This window comes from Gracilinanus agilis, chromosome 5 (assembly GCF_016433145.1).
Source record: "Gracilinanus agilis isolate LMUSP501 chromosome 5, AgileGrace, whole genome shotgun sequence".
NCBI lineage: Eukaryota > Metazoa > Chordata > Mammalia > Didelphimorphia > Didelphidae > Gracilinanus > Gracilinanus agilis.
Window position 1 is genome coordinate 86,812,199 of NC_058134.1, and position 18,005 is coordinate 86,830,203.

Sequence of the window (18,005 nt, forward strand, 5' to 3'; positions counted from 1 at the left end):
CTAGTAGGGTGCTCCAAACTTCAGAAATCTGGGACTCTTATCAATGTTCTAACAATACTTTTCACAGGCCCTATGTTGCTTGGTAGCAAGTCTTCCGGAATTGCTGTAGCCAAAAAATTCATCATCCTAAAGTCAATTTGCTGGTGAGTCTCTCCAGACTAAGCTAAGCCAGTTCTCATGTGTCTGTTATACAACAAATACTTGAGGCCTCTCCAGGTATACAATAGATGCTTCATAAATGTTTGCAGCCAGAAAGGAAGAAACTTGGACCACATTTTACCACAGAAATAATGTTATAAATATGGGTCAAAATAACTCACAGAAGTCTAACTTATATTTATATTAATTCTTCAAGAATCTGTGATTTTATCAATCTAGGTACTCCCAATATCTCCTGAAGTCTAGAAGCTATTCAGGAGTTGCTATTGTCCCAAAATTTATGATCCTATGACCAACCTGGTGATTATCTCTCTGAGTTTAACTAGACTATTCCTCAGCAGACATATGGTTCATTATCAGGCTCATACCTGAAGCCTTTGCAGTTTTTTTCTCTGTTGTTTTCTATCCCACAAGGTTACCTAGCTAGACACCATAAATAGGCATCAGAGAAAGATTTGAGTGGAAGATTCAACTCACACTGTACCTAAAATAGTACTAAACAGGAGCTCTGATCCCAGAACACTAATAAATCCTCTTACTCCTAAACTCATCAGGAAGAGGTTGAGGGCATTTTCTGTAAAAGCCTTAGAGAGGGTCTTGGGGTGACAGCAAACATATATGAATATATAATATATACTTCATGAAAGGCCTATACTCTACTTCTATTTTAAAAGGATGGCCAGGGAGAATGACAATTTATTTAGATATCTGGCTTGAAAACAACTTAGTACATGAAATCCTTTTTACATAAACATTGAACACGTAGATACCAAAATGTCTCAATGGGCATATATTAATTTTTAAAAAGTTATTCTACAAATAAAAAAGTCATTCCTATGACTATTCACTATGACATATATATGCATATGTATGTATGTATGTATGTATGCCATTTCCATGAAGGATCTTGCCTGAAATTAAGAGGACCATAAAGGACCATAGGAATAACTAAAAGATTATTTATTACAAATTAATACATTGGCCCTGTGTGCATTATTTATCTGTAGTCATGATATTTTACATTATTAAAACTTTCAAAGTTAAAATACATGAAAATAAAAACATGATTTATTCTTTTAAAAACAATAAATATATTTTCCATATTAGTGATACAGCATAATAACTACCTTAAAGACAAACATTGGGGAGAAAAGGAATATTAAAAAATAAAATGTAGGAGCAGCCAGGTGGCTCAGTAGATTGAGAGTTAGGCACAGAAATGAGGGTCCTGGGTTCAAAACTGGATTCAGATACTTCTTAGCTTTGTGATTCTGGGGCAAATCACTTAACCCCCATTTCCTAGCCCTTACCACTCTTCTGCTGTGGAAACAATACATAGTATTGATTCTAAGGCAGGAGGATAAGGATTTTTCAAATAAATAAATAAATAAAATGTAAAGTAACTCAAGGCTTTTACATAATTAAAAAATTGCTTACTTCCTGATACAATGGTACTTTCACCTGGATGCTGGGTCCATGCTTCATGCGTTTCTATTTCCTCAGTTTGAACATCTCTTTCCACGTTATCTTCATTATATTGAACATATGCCTTAAATATAAAGATATGCTACAATTATTTTTTTAAAGATTACAGCAATATCTTATCGTTATTTGACAGGATTAGTATAGATTCTCCCTCTACCAATGTTGATGTGGTCCTCCATACCTCAACAGATAGCCTTTATGAATTGCTGTCCCCAAAAAAGGTCTATTGTCTGGTTTCCAATGTTCTAGTGATGAACCTTCCTAAAATTAACTAGGTTGGTCTTCAAATAAAAAACACACAAACACATATTAAAAGCCTTTCCAACAAAGTAGAAAGTGCCAGAGGTTCCATTATACTGCCTTGGTTTTCAAATGACCCAGGGTGAGATCTTTCATGTCATCCCAGTGCCCTTCTGCTGGATCATCTCTAACTAATCCACTTTTTTCCCTAAAATGTGGCCACAGACCAAACCATCATACTCTATCTGTCATCTAGTCAAAATAAAGAAGTATTGTTATGTCTACTGTCCAGGACATTCTATCTCTCTTAATACAGTCTAACATTGTCTTGGCTATCATAATATACTGGTGATTCATATTATGCAATCCATTAAATTTCCCAGGTATTTTTTTCAGAAACACTTCTCGCTAGCCACATTTGATCCATTCTGAATTTGTGAAGATGATTTTTTTGAACATGAGTGTAAGACTTTATATTTATCTCTATCAAATTTCATCCAATAATATTAAGGCAGCCAAAGGAAGTAGGGTTCCAGGGTCACTTCCACAACAAAATAAAGCATCTGATGAGGACTCTGGTGGAGAGGGATGATTTCTGAAAACTGATATATAGTCTTCGTATACTGCTTAGGAAGTTAGTTGTGTTTTTTTAAAGCAGTGTAGAGATAGATAGACAGATAGAGACACAGATAGGTAGGTAGATAGATAATAGATGACAGATAGATAGATAGATAGATAGATAGATAGATAGGCATATAAATATACACACTTTCATACATGTGTATATATATTATATATCTAGTCAAAGTACATACTAACTATGACAAGGAGAAAAATCTAGATAAATTTCCTATTTTTATATCTGAAAACTTTACTTTATGTAATTATCAATCATATTAAATGAGCTTGTTTTAAAGCTTTTAAAAAGACATTTTATTCTCAATCAATATCCAGAATTTGTGCATTACTGCTTTACCATCTGTTTTACCTAAATCAAAATCTGTAATTTTATGCTATTCTACAAAGTATGTTCCCTAATAAAGTTATAATTTTAGAATTTATAAAAATAAGATTCAGCTTAAAGTTAAAGAAAATAAGGAACAAGAAAGCAAAATAATTCACTTTCTCATAATCAAACATTGGGATAATAATCTGTCAATCTACTACACTTCATGCACCTATTTTAGTTCAGTCCAGCAAGCATGCATGGCTTTGCTTTTGTATCATCAATGCCTTGCACATAACAGACTCTTGATATTAAATGATCATCATTTAAATGACAGTCATTCTTTGACCAAAATTCTACCCTGATTCTTCATGGTAATATGAAAACAACATTGGCTTCTCAAATGTTACAGAAGGGGAGCAGAAAATTTGTCAGGTCCTACCAAACAAGGAAGGCCTCACTGTTATTCCTGAAATAGACTGACACAAAGCGTCTATTACCCAAAGACTCAGTCGACTCAAGTGAATCAACTTCAACTTCATAATGAAGTTAATGGGTCACAGAACCACAAAGGCATGTGCAGGGAGCATCAGTGGAAGAAGTACTCACATGGAAGAAATCATAAGTCTTATAAAGTTTAAAGGCATACTAGGGAATGCAGCTGACACAAGAAAAAGAAAAGGCACAATTCTTGCCTTCAGAAAGCACATAATCTAGAAGAGATGAGACATCTACCCATGAAGCAAATGAAAAATTAGGAAAATAATTAGAAACAGATGGTGGTGATAAACTATATGGTATTAGAAAAATGCTACATCTGAAAGAGTTATAAGAAAGCTGTCAAGGTAGGCTTCAATAGAGATGGTAGGATTTAAAGAACAGGAAGAACTGAGGTAGGTCGAAAGGGAAGGAAGACATCTGAGGGAGGTTGGGATGAACATGTCAGGTACGGTATAGAGTACCTGTAATACAGTAAAGAGACTGGCCTGCCTAGCACTAAGGATGTTGCTAAATAGTGGGAGATGCAGTTAGTTAGGGAGAGGGTGGGTGTCCAGCTTGTGGAAGTCCTTGAATTATATATTTAGTTCATTACTATGTATAAAGCACTCTGAGATACTTGTGATAGGACATGAGCTGTGGTGTGGCACGTAGAGTGTGGCATGGCAAAAAGAGCAATGGCCTGGAAGGAAGACACAGTGTTTAGTCCCAGTCATCCTCAGGCAATTCATTTCAGTTTTCTAGGTCTCAAGCTCCCTATTTGTAAAATTAGGGAATAAAGAGTTCTAAAACCTCTAAAATCCCTTCTAGTTGTAAGTCTATAAATCTATGCATTTTTTTTTTAAATTCTGAGAATTGCTACTAAAAGCCCAGAAGACTGTATTCAAACCCAAAGGCTGGGTCATATTTTAAATAGTCTCTAGAAAAAGAAGGGGGGAGGGGAACAGGATGATAAAAGGGGCAGCAGAACTGCATTAATCTTACTTAATAATAGAATGCCAAGAAAGGGCAATCAACGACCTAGAACTATCTCAGTAATCATTTAGAGACAACAGAATCATTCTAAGGGGGACCAGAAAAAGTTTCCAATGGGAAATGGCACCTAAAAACCCTAAAGAAATGAATGTAAAGAGGAAATTAACACAAGGTATTAGGGAGAGTCTGTGTCAAGTCAGAAAAGGCAGACATCAACAGATACACTTATTATTAATTCACCTTTATTTTAAATCAATTTCATAAGCCGAGCACTTCATGAAACATTCATAGAAGCACATGTTGTAATAGCAAAGAATTTGAAACATAGTGTATTTGTTTCTAAAATTCCAGCTTTATTCCACTGATTGAGGAATGGCTGAATAAATTGTAGCATAGGAATGTAGCCAATAGTACTATAAAGTAAGAAATGGCAAATATGAGGAATTAAGAGAAACATAAAAGATATAGTTGAACTAATACAGGGTGAAAAAAGCAGAACAAGGAACACCATAGACATAATAACTAAACAAATACTCCTGCCCATTCTTCAGGAAGCAGAACATGTACCATCTCTTTATTTCATTTAATATGTACACACATACATGTATATGTGCACATATACACATATACATGTGTACATATTCCAAGTATAGTTTTATAAGTACATGTATACATGTCTTTTTAAGAGCAAGTGTTATTTCTCTCTCTCTTTTTTTTTTGCTTTGAATCCTGTTAGGAGGAAATTAGAAAGTTATATATTTCCTCCTAACAATCCCTAGTGCCTATCTAGCACATTTCATTAATCAGTGCTTGTTCACTGATAGTTTAATAGCAGTTTGAATGATTGTACTGATTTTTTCTTTGAATTCTCCTTCCTCTTTAGTGTTCAAGGAGAATTCAAAGAAAAAAATCAATACAAGTTCCAAAGAAGAGATTGTGAAACAAACTTCCCTTTTCTGAGTTAAAAAACAACAATCAGGGCAGAATATTATAGATATTGTCAGACATGATTAATCTAGTATTAGTTTTTTATGAACACTATTCTTTTTTACTAAGAAGGTTTAATGAGGGAAATGGAGATGCCTCATCTGGCAATTACTATAATGCAGAAACAAATGGCACGAATAAAGTTTACTTTTTAAAAATTATGCACTCACCTGTTTGGTATTTCTTTTACCAAAGTTTCTTATATACATATCATATTCATTTACTGGTGGCAGATCCAAGAGAGAAAAACTAAATGAAAAATCCAAGTCAATCAGTCGAAGTAACTTTGCACTTCGTGTCCTTTAAAATGAATTAGACAAGAATAAATAATTATAAAAAGCATAGTATAAGTATTCATGATCCTTACACACACACACACACACACACACACACACCTGGTTTGATAATGGCTATAACAATAACTGCACTTTAGTATTTCTTTGCCTCAACTATTTACAAGACATAGAATTATCTTAATATCACAAATGCTGTCCCTCATCATTTTATTTATCTTTTATTACTGCCCAAATGAATTTTTTACAGATACTCTTCCAAAATTTTCCCATATTTCTCAATATCATCTATACCTCTCTTACTCTCATGAGATAAACTAACTCTTTACTGAGGAGATGAGACCTTTTAGAGAAAATATTCTCAATTTCTTCCATCTTCATCTAAAAATTTCTACAGATCTTCTCTCATCACTTCTTCCTTTCCTCCTGTCTCAGATGAAGAATTTAGAATTGTTCCTTCTTTCCAAGGCTAAACGCCCATTCATGTTCTTTATCACATTTCTTGAACCTTGGGACCATGGCTCTATCAATAACCCACCCCACTCTTGTATCTTCAATCTCCTTCTTTCCATTTGCTCTTCATTCTTTGCCTAAAAATATAATCATATCTTGCCTTAAAGAGGATAGAGGGAGCCTTCCTTCTAATGCCCCTTTATGCTTTGTATGTCTCATTTCTCACCTTCCTTCACTATTAAACTTTTCTAAGAGCCATCCACACTGCTCCTTCTGGAGCCAATGACTCCTTAATCTCTTTTGATCTGGCTTCTGCTCAGTCCTATTGAAGGCACTCCAAAGTTACCAGTAGCTCCTCATATGCAAAGAAAAGCCCTTTATTACTTGCAGGCTTTACTCCCCTTTGATCTCTCAGCAGTACTGGATACTGTTAACTTCTTCCTTCTTCTTGAAACTCTCTCCTCTCTTGGTTCTGTCCTCTTCTACATGATTCTAATTATATTACTTCATTGCTAAAATTTTACAACCAGAAGGAATCTTAAATATCATATAATCCAACCCTTTTGTGACCTAGAGGAATAAAAGAGGCCCAAAGACATTTTAAAAAACTTACCTAAATTCACACTGGTTGTTAGTGGTATGGCTGGAATGACCAATTCTTCCAATTCCTAGTCCAATATTATTACTATTACTTCATGCAACCTCCTATTACTTTCCCCACTCTCTAAATGTGAATATTTCCTATCATTTAATCCTCAGCCTTTCTCACTCTCTCTCATACTCCCTCCCACCCCACACCTCCTTGACAATGACTTCCAAATGTATACTGTATGTATCTCTGACTTCTCCCCAAGTGGCTAGGTTCATATTTGCAATTACCTAGTGGAAAATTCTACCTATATGACCTGCCAAGCTTTAACGCTGAGCCCTGGCAAACAGTGGGTACTTAAAGGTTTATTGACTGACTAAAAATGAAATCAATTTGCTGCCATATCTCCTTAGTGCCTTCCACAAATTGAAACCAGTTTCTCTTCCTGAACTTCCTTATTCCTATGAACTGTGTTGACCATTTCCCCAGGTACCTAGGCTTATAACCTTTGAATCATCTTTGGGTCCTCAGCATCCCTTCTCTTTCATCTGCTAATTCTTCCTTGAAAATATCTCTTCCTTTCCATTCCCACAACCACCATCCTAATATAGTCCTTACTTACCTTAACCTGGAACTATTTCAATAGTTTCTTAGCTTTTCTCCCTGCTTCTAGCCTTTCCCCGCTCTAATCCATGATGCATTCCTCTCCCTATGGGAACCCAGAAAACTACCAAAAGGAGGCTGAATCACTGGCAACTGGTTTGGAAATCTATTAAACCATGTTTGGAGATTTCCTGATAGATCCCAAACTACTAGATGGACCCTTGGAGTAATGACAAAGTTTCAGTAATAAATCAAAATATTAGGGGACAGCTAAGAGGCTCAGTGGATTGAAAGCCAGGCCTAGAAACAGGAGGTCCTAGGTTCAAATCTAGCCTCAGGCACTTCCTGGCTGTGTGACTGTGGGCAAGTCACTTGATCCCCATTGCCTAGCCCCAACCACACTTCTGCCTTGGAACACAGTGTTGATTCCAAGATGGAAGGTAAGGGTTTAAAAAAAAAAAACAATCAAAATATTGGATCAGGTAGGTAGTACAGACCTGGAGTCAGGAGGACGTGGGTTCAAATATAACCTCAGACACTTCCTAGCTGTATGATCCTGGGCAAGTCACTTAACCCTTGCATTGCCTTTTCCACTCTTCTATCTTAGAACTAATACTAAGACAGAAGGTAAAGGTATAAATATATATACATATTTTATATATATATATACACACACATATATCAGAATACTAATTTTATTTTTACATTTACCTTAGTATTAAACTAGTTTAATAATTCCACTGTGGGAAAGATATTTCTATACTATATTGTTTTATTATAAACATCTTACACAACTCTATTATATTTATTTCCTCTAATATGGAATAAAATAAGTTCTTTAATACCATATTATTACCAATAAAACAGGAAGAAAACTGCCTGCCTCCACATTCAATCCCAAATGTATTTCTGCCTCCTAAAGAAAATATTTTCCTATGAGCTTCTTAAAGTTCTCCTGAGAGGAAGAAGGTGTGGATACCTATTACAATTTACTCTCACTTCATAAGACTTATATTTATTGTTTGCCTATTTGTAAGTACACATATAATACACACACATAAGTACTACAATACATACATATACATATATATACATGCACACACATGTATATGTCTATAGACAGAGACAGATAGATTTCTAAAATTAGGCCTGAGATGTTTCCTATCAAATGAATCTCTCAGTCAGCAACTGATAGACATGTTGCGATTCTGCACTAGAAGCCATATCCTAAGGTCTTCCTCCTTTCCCCTCTGTTCTCAGTCAGTCCCATATAGGTTAGAGGGTTTTTTCCTTAAATGCTATTGCAGCTGTCCTCAAGATCTAACTGGCTCAAAGGACAAATTCTTGGGCCAGTTTCCTGGTCCTCTAAATACAAAAATAGCTAGGACACACAGGGCTGGAGTGCCTCCCTCAGGCTTCTGACCTTGGATCATCACAGGCAACCCAGAGGCAGCCAAAATCCAAGCTGCATCCTTGATGAGGGCCCTTTTGGGGTTCTGGTTGCTCTCTCTTGCTATGGCTCAGTAAAATAAATGAACAAATGTCTCGTACTCCCCGGAGCTTAAGCTGGCCTCCTACAGACACAGCACTAAGTATCAGCTAAGTGACAATCGTGTCAATCTGATTTGGACACTGCCAATATTAACATCGTGGTTAGTCTCCCAGTTACTCAGATGATCAGACTGAATAGGACATTTTGATTATAAAAAGGCAAGCACTTTTATTTAGCAAGAATCACTATCAAAAGAGAACCGTACTATTATTATTTCTCACATTTTCTCATTTGATTAAGAGTTCTCTAGAAAGCAGTAATATGCTTTTTAGGAATGGTACTATGAAGAGACTCAGACGATGGGGAAAAACACTCATTTCAGAGGATCTTGATAAACTTGATTCATATTCTCATTTTGAATATCTCACATTCAGGTAGTTTTCAGTCCATTTCTGTTCCTCTGAACAATCACTTTCATCAGGCATTTTCCTCCAAGAGATCCTTTGAAAAGGGCCACACTCTAATTTATCACTGTAAAATTTACATTTAGAACAAAATTGCAATGGCATGATTTTATAGAAAATATAATGCAAATTACATATCAGGTTATCATAACCAAGCAGTAAGTATTAAAAATATGATAAAATTATTAATCTAATAATATTTGAGTAAAAATGCATAATGGCATAATTTTATTAATGCCACCCACCGTTGTTTAAGAGCATGATTCCGACAGCTTTGTCGCTGTGAAGCTGCAGCAAAATCCATAAATATTCCACACAGAGAGCCTCTAGAAGGTGAATCTTTTACTTCTGCGTGAAAATAGAAATTGTTTTAGTGAAGTTTTTTAATGAAAATAAGTTTGACATAAATTAGATTATTAGCTCCTTTAATCATCATATGTAATATGGCATTTTAAGAAGAATAAAAACAAGTCATAACAAAAGATCTGTGCCATAAGTATCTACAACCTTTGACAGTTTTAATCTTTCACTTGAAATACTCATTCAGTAAATATAAGCATTTATTGAACACTATATTAATAGCTCTATAATAAAAAAGGGAGATACAAATCATAGGCTCTACTGGAGTTTACAATCTAATTGAGCAATCAAATCATACATATTTTAATAAATAGAGTATATTTTAAAAGTGGAAAATACACATACATGCTAAAGAAACACAAAATAAGAAAGATGATCATTGTAGGGTAAAGAAATTTCCAGGAGTGAATTAGTTTGATTGGCATACTAATGGGTTGATTTACAAACTTAATCCTATAGTAAACAACTCCATCTATATTTTCTATAAACTCTAACTAGAAACTCATTTCCTCAAAGAAAAGGCAAGTATTGATGAAAGTATTCTCCAAGATATATTAACCCAAATCTCAAGTCATCTGTCTCTTCTCTCTACAGCCTGAAATTCCTTGATCTATCTATATATTTAGATTGATTATATATTTTTCTTATCTCCTCAGATTATAAATCCATTAAGGTTTGGGATATGTCACAAAGCTGAGAAAGACAGTTCACAGAATGAAAGTCGTGGACTTTGAAAAGATCTCAAAAGGCAGGAACACTGGTAAAATTGCATAAAACGAAATTTAACAGAGATAAATATAAACTCTTAGATGTAGGTTTTAAAAAAGCAATTTCCAAAGGACAAGACAGAGGATTGGTGCATAACTAAAATAGTCATTCATGTGAAAAATCACTTAGAGTGTATCTAGTAGACAGGATGTTCAATTCAAGTCTCCAGTATGATATGGCAGTCAAGGAGGCCAAGGCAAACATGGGGGCTAATGAAAAGAACCTAGAGTCAAGAAAGATGATGTTGTTGTTGTGCAATGCTCACATGAAGGCCACATCCAGAGTCCTGAATGAAATTCTGTTCTCCTACATTCTCAGGAGGACTCTCAGAAGCTGGAAAGTGTCTAGAAGAAGGCAACCAGGAGGGGGAAGAGCCTTAAGTTCATACCATACTAGATTCAGTTGAAGGAATTAAAGATTTTCCACTTACAAAAGAAAACACTTAGGGGAATATAATAACTGTCCTTTATAATTCTGCACAGGATTCTGGATAATTCTTGACACATTTCTATCTCAAAAATTATTCTGTGTCAAACTAGTAGTTCAAATTTTAGGATGTCTAATGAGAGTATAAACAAAATAAAGTATGGATATAGCTACTCTTCCCTCTCAGGACTAATTCCGTTGAGAGTAAGGTTTAAATATTACCTCTTAATGCATGAAAACCAAGAGAAACATGAAAAGGTAAGTAAGAAACAGAAGGGAAAGAAAGAAAACTCTTATTTTTAAATTTGCCTCTTTAAGGGCTTTAATAAGATCAAATTATTTATATTCCTATATGGAGAAATGTTATGTGCAATTTTCAAAAACTGTATTCACTATTATAGTAATTAGAAGAACTATTCTTCTAGGGAGAGGTTGGAGCACACTAAATGGTCTAAGATGAGACGGGGTGGGGAAAAAAAGGGGTGGGTGAATAGTAGAGGGCACTAAGAGAAACTTGAATGAATAATAAAAATAGGATATTCTATACTACACACAAAGAGAGCATGGGAAGGGGGGGATGATTACAACTATAAGAAGGAGAGGAAGAGAGCATTAAGAGGTAATATTTAAACCTTACTCTCAGCAGAATTAGTCCTGAGAGGGAAGAGTACCTATATCCATTGGGATATAAAATTCTATCTAACTGTATTGAGAAAGTCAGAAGGGATTAACCAAGGGGAACAGGGGAGTGGGGAGGTCAAAAAAGGGAGGGGAATGGAGAGGGGAGGGAATTCATTAGGCCTTAAAAAATAAAAAGAGGGGAATAATAAGGGAGGGGGTGGAAAGGGAAGTAAATCAAGGGAGGGGACAAAAGGGGCTGGTCTAAAACAAACCACTAGTTTAAAAGGAAATAGCATAAGTAGAAGGGACAGAACTAGGAAAGGATACCAAAATGTTGGGGAATACACAACTGATAATTATAACTCTGAATGTGAATGGGATGAACTCACCCATAAAATGGAAGCACATAGCAGAGTGGATTAGAAACCAAATTCCTACCATATGCTGTCTACAAGAAATACAAATGAGGCAGGTGGACATACACAGGTTTAAGGTCAAGGGCAGGAGCAAAATCTTTTGGGCGTCAAATGAGAAAAAGAAGGCAGGAGTGGTGATCATGATTTCTGACAAAACCAAAGTAAAAATAGATATGATTAAAAGAGACAGGTAAGGTAATTACATCCTGATAAAAGGCAGTATAGAACAATGAGGAAATAATAGTACTCGACACAGATGCACCAAACAGTATAGCATCGAAATTCCTAAAGGAGAAACTGGCTGAGCTTAAGATGGAAATAGATAGTAAAACCATACTAGTACAAGATCTAAATATATTCCTCTTTCAGATCTAGATAAATCAAACAAACAAAAATAAATAGGAAAGAGATAAGGGAGGTGAATGAAATCCAAGAAAAATTAGATTTAATAGATATGTGGAGAAAAATAAATAGGGACAAAAAGGAATACACCTTCTTTTCAGCTGCACATGATACATTCACAAAGATTCACCATGTAGTAGGGCATAGAAACATCACAAACAAATGCAAAAGAGCAGAAATAATAAATGTAACCTTCTCAGATCATAATGCAATAAAAATAATAATTAGTAAGGGCACATGGACAGGCAAATCAAAAACTAATTGAAATTAAATAATATGATTCTCCAAAACCAGGTAGTCAAGGAAGAAATCATAGAAACAATCAATAATTTCATTAAAGAGAATGACAACGATGAGACATCATACCAAACTCTGTGGAATGCAGCTAAGGCAGTACTCAAGGGGAAATTTATATCCTTGAGTACATATATTAACAAATTAGAGAGGGCAAAGATGAATGAACTGGGCATGCAAATTAAAAAACTAGAAAGGGGACAAATTAAAAATCCCCAGCTAAAGATCTAATTAGAAATTACAAAAACTAAAGGAGAAATCAATAAAATTGAAAGTAAAAGAACTATTGAATTAATAAATAAGACTAGAACCTGGTACTTTGAAAAAACAAACAAAATGGACAAGGTACTGGTCAATTAATTAAAAAAAGGAAATAATAAAACCAAATCATCAGTATCAAAGAAGAAAAGGACACCTCACCTCTAATGAAGGCAATCACTAAAAACTATTTTGTGCAATTATATGGCAATAAATATAGCAATCTAGGTGAGACGGATGAATATTTACAAAAATATAAATTGCCTAGATTTATAGTAGAAGACATAGAATACTTAAATAATCCCATATCAGAAAAAGAAATTGAACAAGCCATCAAAGAACTCCCTAAGAAAAAATACCCAGGGCCTGATGAATTCACAAGTGAATTCTATCAAACCTTCAAAGAACAACTAATTCCAATACTATACAAACTATTTGACATAATGAGCAAAGAAGGAGTTCTACCAAATTCCTTTTCTGATACAAATATGGTACTGATCCCAAAGCCAGGTGGATTAAAAACAGAGAAAGAAAACTACAGACCAATCTCCCTAATGAACATAGATGTAAAAATCAAACAGAATACTAGCAAAAAGATCACAGCAAGTGATAATGAGGGTTATTCATTATGATCAGGTGGGATTTATACCAGGAATGCAAGGATGGTTCAAAATCAGGAAAACTATTCACATAATTGACCATATCAACAATCTAACAAACAAAAACCACATGATTATCTCAATAGATGCTGAAAAAGCCTTTGACAAAATTCAACATCCATTCCTATTGAAAACAGTAGAAAGCATAAGAATAGAAGGACCTTTCCTAAAAATAATAAAGAGTATATATCTAAAACCATCAACAAGCATCATATGCAATGGTGATAAATTAGAAGCCTTCCCAATAAAATCAGGAGTGAAACAAGGATGCCCACTATCACTTCTATTATTTAACATTGTACTAGAAACACTAGCAGTAGCAATTAGAGAAGAAAAAGAAATTAGAGTATTAAAATAGGCAATGAGGAGACTAAGCTATCACTGCTTGCAGATGATATGATGGTCTACTTAAAAAATCCTAGAGAATCAACTAAAAAGCTAGTAGAAATAATCAACAACTTTAGCAAAGTGGCAGGATGCAAAATAAATGCACAAAAATCATCAGCATTTCTATATATTTCCAACACATCACAGCAGCAAGAGGTAGAAAGAGAAACACCATTTAAAATCACCCCAGGCAATATAAAATACCTTGGAATCTATCTAGCAAAATATACACAGGAATTATACGAAAACAACTACAAAACTCTTTCCAATTAAAACTAGATCTAAACAATTGGGAAAAGATTGAGTGCTCATGGGTAGGACAAGCTAACATAATAAAAATGACCATTCTACCCAAATTGATTTACCTATTTAGTACCATACCTATCTAACTACCAAAAAACTTTTTCACTGAATTAGGAAAAACTATAACAAAGTTCATTTGGAATAGCAAAAGATCAAGAATATCAAGGGAGGGGGCAGCTGGGTAGCTCAGTGGATTGAGAGTCAGGCCTAGAGGCTCTTTGTGGTGGCAAAAAATTGGAAAGCAAGTGGATGCCCTTCAATTGGGGAATGGTTGAACAAATTGTGGTATACGTTGATGATGGAATACTATTGTGCTCAAAGGAATAATAAACTGGAGGAATTCCATGTGAACTGGAAAGACCTCCAGGAATTGATGCAGAGTGAAAGGAGCAGAGCCAGAAGAACATTGTACACAGAGACTGACATACTGTGGTAAAATCGAATGTAATGGACGTCTGTACTAGCAGCAATGCAATGACCCAGGACAATTCTGAGGGATTTATGGAAAGGAACACTACCCACATTCAGAGGAAGAACTACAGGAGTAGAAACAGAGAAGAAAAACAACTGTGTGGACACTTGGGTTGATGAGGACATGGTTGGGGATGTGACACTAAACAGCCACACCAATGCAACTATCAATAATATGTAAATAAGTCTTGATTGATCACACATGTTAAAACCAGTGAAAATGCACATTGGATATAGGGGTAGAGGGTTGAAGGGGGGTGAAGGGGAAAGTAAAAACAAGAATCATGTAACCATGGAAAATTTTTTCTAAAAATATAAATATTATTAAAACCAGGAAAAAAGAATTCATTTTGGTGAGCTTCTTAGGTTTCAAATATGTAATTCAGACTACTGAAATTATATGGTACCAAACTAAAATATAATAAATCAATACTGAAAAATAAGGTCTTTTGGTCCTTAATTGTGTGCATTTGAGCCATGATACTTATAGGGAAAAAAAAACACAAGTTTTCAGAAATTTTGAGGTATGATATGGAAGTTTTACAATACAATCATTGGAATTTGGTTTGAAGAGGATATAGTACCTTCTGGAGATTATTAAATTTGTATGTTTCCAAGCAACAAATTATTAGGGCCAGCAGAAATCAATAAACACTAGATACCAGTATCTCCGAAACAAATATCCTTTGCTTCACAGAAATTCCAGTAACAGTATTCCAAAATTAAGGAATTAATTTGCAAATTAATAAAATTCCTTAATAACATAACCTATCCCAAGTTAACCAAATCTGTAGGCTCCTTCCCACACCTATTTTGTACTTGCTATTGCTGCTAAAGGACACCATCTATACCATATGTGCCATATGGTAAAATTCTTTCAGAACTATAGTCAATGAACAACATCAGCTGATTCACAAGAAAAATGCTACCCGATAAGTCAATGAATGCAGTCTATTTGTGTGCTGATCATTTTGACATTAGTTGCTAGTTGTGTAAAAATGAGATAATGTATTCAAAGTACTTTGTAAAAGGTAAAACATGACAAATGTCAGTTATTATCATTATTAGTAGTAGTACACAAATTGCATATGAACCTACTTGGTCTGTGGAATAGAAATTTTTCATCAAAATTTGTTCTTAAAAAAACGTCTAAGGGGGCAGCTGGGTAGCTCAGTGGATTGAGAGTCAGGCCTAGAGACGGGAGGTCCTAGGTTCTAATCCGGCCTCAGACACTTCCCAGCTGTGTGACCGTGGGCAAGTCACTTGACCCCCATTGCCTACCCTTACCACTCTTCCACCTATAAGTCAATACACAGAAGTTAAGGGTTTAAAATTTTAAAAAAAAAAGTAAAAAAAATTTATAAAAAAAAAAAAAACGTCTAAGTGAATCATGTTTTATCCATACAATTGACTCATAACTATCAAACACCAAAGCCAAAATTCAGTCTCAGCTATTAAATGAGGATTTGATATCTTAACTTCATATGTTTATCTTCTTTAAATAAAGATATACTAGTGAAATATATGGATACAACCAAGTGGAAATACAGGGAAAGAGACCAGTAAGTTCAAATGATAGATAAAAAAACAAACACTAAAATATACATAATATTATATATGTGTATTTACATAAGTTAAAAAATACATAATATATCATTCAAGTTAATATTTTAATACATTTTGAAATAAGTTCATAAAATGTAATACTGCTACTCTGTATACTTCTTATATATTTCCTATATGATATAAATAATGCATACAATGGGGCTTAGGCAGACAATTAAATTAAAAGAATTCCAATGCTAGTATATTTTCACTTTCTAAAATATTATCTTATAACTTGCTTAGGATATTATTCTAAGATTTTGAGTGGCATAGTTAATATCTTGAGCTTTAATAAAAGGCTAAACATTTTCCCAATGAAAATCAATTGAAAATAGAATTCATTTAGAAATCTCTTTATAACAAACTTTGCTGAAATGTGTCTAACTCTCTAAACTTAATAATTTCTAGTTATGTTAGAGAATCTCGCTTTCCTATTCCCTTACAAATCCCATGGGCCATTATGACTATTACATTCCTGGCTTCCTCAGAAGAGGCAACTCAAAACACAGCCAAATCAAACCAACAACAATAGAAATTTGGTATCAACTAAAAGTAAAGCGCTTTTCAATTTTCTAATACAAAAAAGGATAAAATACTATTGAATATAGTCACCTTGAAATTCTTAGTTTCTGACTCCAAGTACTCTGTTACTACCTAATAATCAATTTGTTGAGAATCTAGTAATGATAAATTATGTTAGACCCAGCATCATTATGAATCCAATAAAATTATTATCATCCATAAGACACTGGTTTTGAGATGTGAATAAACACGTTTTTATATTCAAAAAATTTACAATAATAAAAAAATCATTTGAATTTACTTGCATACCTGGTTTTGGTTCCTTTTCAATTTCTGTTTGCAATTGCTTTTGAATTCGCTTCAAAGGAAATGCACCAATCCTTTCATTTTCTGCATTAATAGCTCTTTGGATTTCTTGTATTTCCATTTTCCTGGCTAGAGGAATTTCTTCATCCCTTTCCTTCATCTTTTCTCCAGCACCAACACCAGTATTACCACCAACAACAACACCACCATCATCATCATCGTCATCATCATCGTCGTCATCATCATCGTCATCATCACCTTCACCATCACCATTACCATCACAATTATCAAAGTCATCTTCATAGTCCTCCAAAAAAAATAAGGATCTTATTGTTTTACAGGTAGTTAACCCTAACTAAAGTTAGAGCAACATCAAAGATTTTTTAAAATTCAGGAATATATCAATTCAAATTACAAAATCACTATCTGATTACATTGTAATCTTGAAATTTAATAATGAAATGTATTAGAAAATTCTCAAAAAACTGCTTTAAATATTTGTGGGTATCTTAACATGAAAAAAAGAAATTACTACTCTGGATTTGATTTTAATAGGATTTCCCCAAAAGATGACTCTTTAGATATATTTTGTTTTTAAACTCTTACTTTGTGTCTTCCCTTACTTTCTATCTTTATAACAACTCTAAAAAAAGGGAAGACAAAGAGTTAAATGATTTGTCCAGAATTCACACAACTAGGAAGTGTCTAAAGCCAGATTTGAAACCTGGTCCTTCCAAGTCTAGGGTTAGTGCTTTAACCATTTTGCCACCTAGCTTCTCCTAAGATTAGTTTTTGAGTGACTAAGAAATCTAAATTTTGGATAAAAAATAATCTAAAATAAAAGAAATATTGTGTGTATATGTATATAACACACACACATATATATTTTAAGTTGGCACTAAATTTTCATAAATTTTCTATGATTTATTATATTTTCATTTGTGCTATAGAAAGTTCATAATCCCATATATATATATATATATATATATATATATATATATATATATATATTGAAAGTGTCCT

General features: G+C 34.0%; 1 protein-coding gene across 1 annotated transcript in view; it reads right to left on the bottom strand.

Moving 5' to 3' along the window:
• Positions 1-18,005, bottom strand: part of DYNC2I1 (dynein 2 intermediate chain 1) — a 109,089-nt gene that overhangs the window by 41,080 nt on the left and 50,004 nt on the right. The window contains exons 8-11 of the mRNA XM_044678955.1: positions 16,986-17,289; positions 9,430-9,532; positions 5,461-5,590; positions 1,597-1,708 (exon numbers count right to left, since the gene is read on the bottom strand). Of these exons, the coding sequence (XP_044534890.1) occupies positions 1,597-1,708; positions 5,461-5,590; positions 9,430-9,532; positions 16,986-17,289 (649 nt within the window). The remainder of the gene's footprint in view (positions 1-1,596; positions 1,709-5,460; positions 5,591-9,429; positions 9,533-16,985; positions 17,290-18,005) is intronic.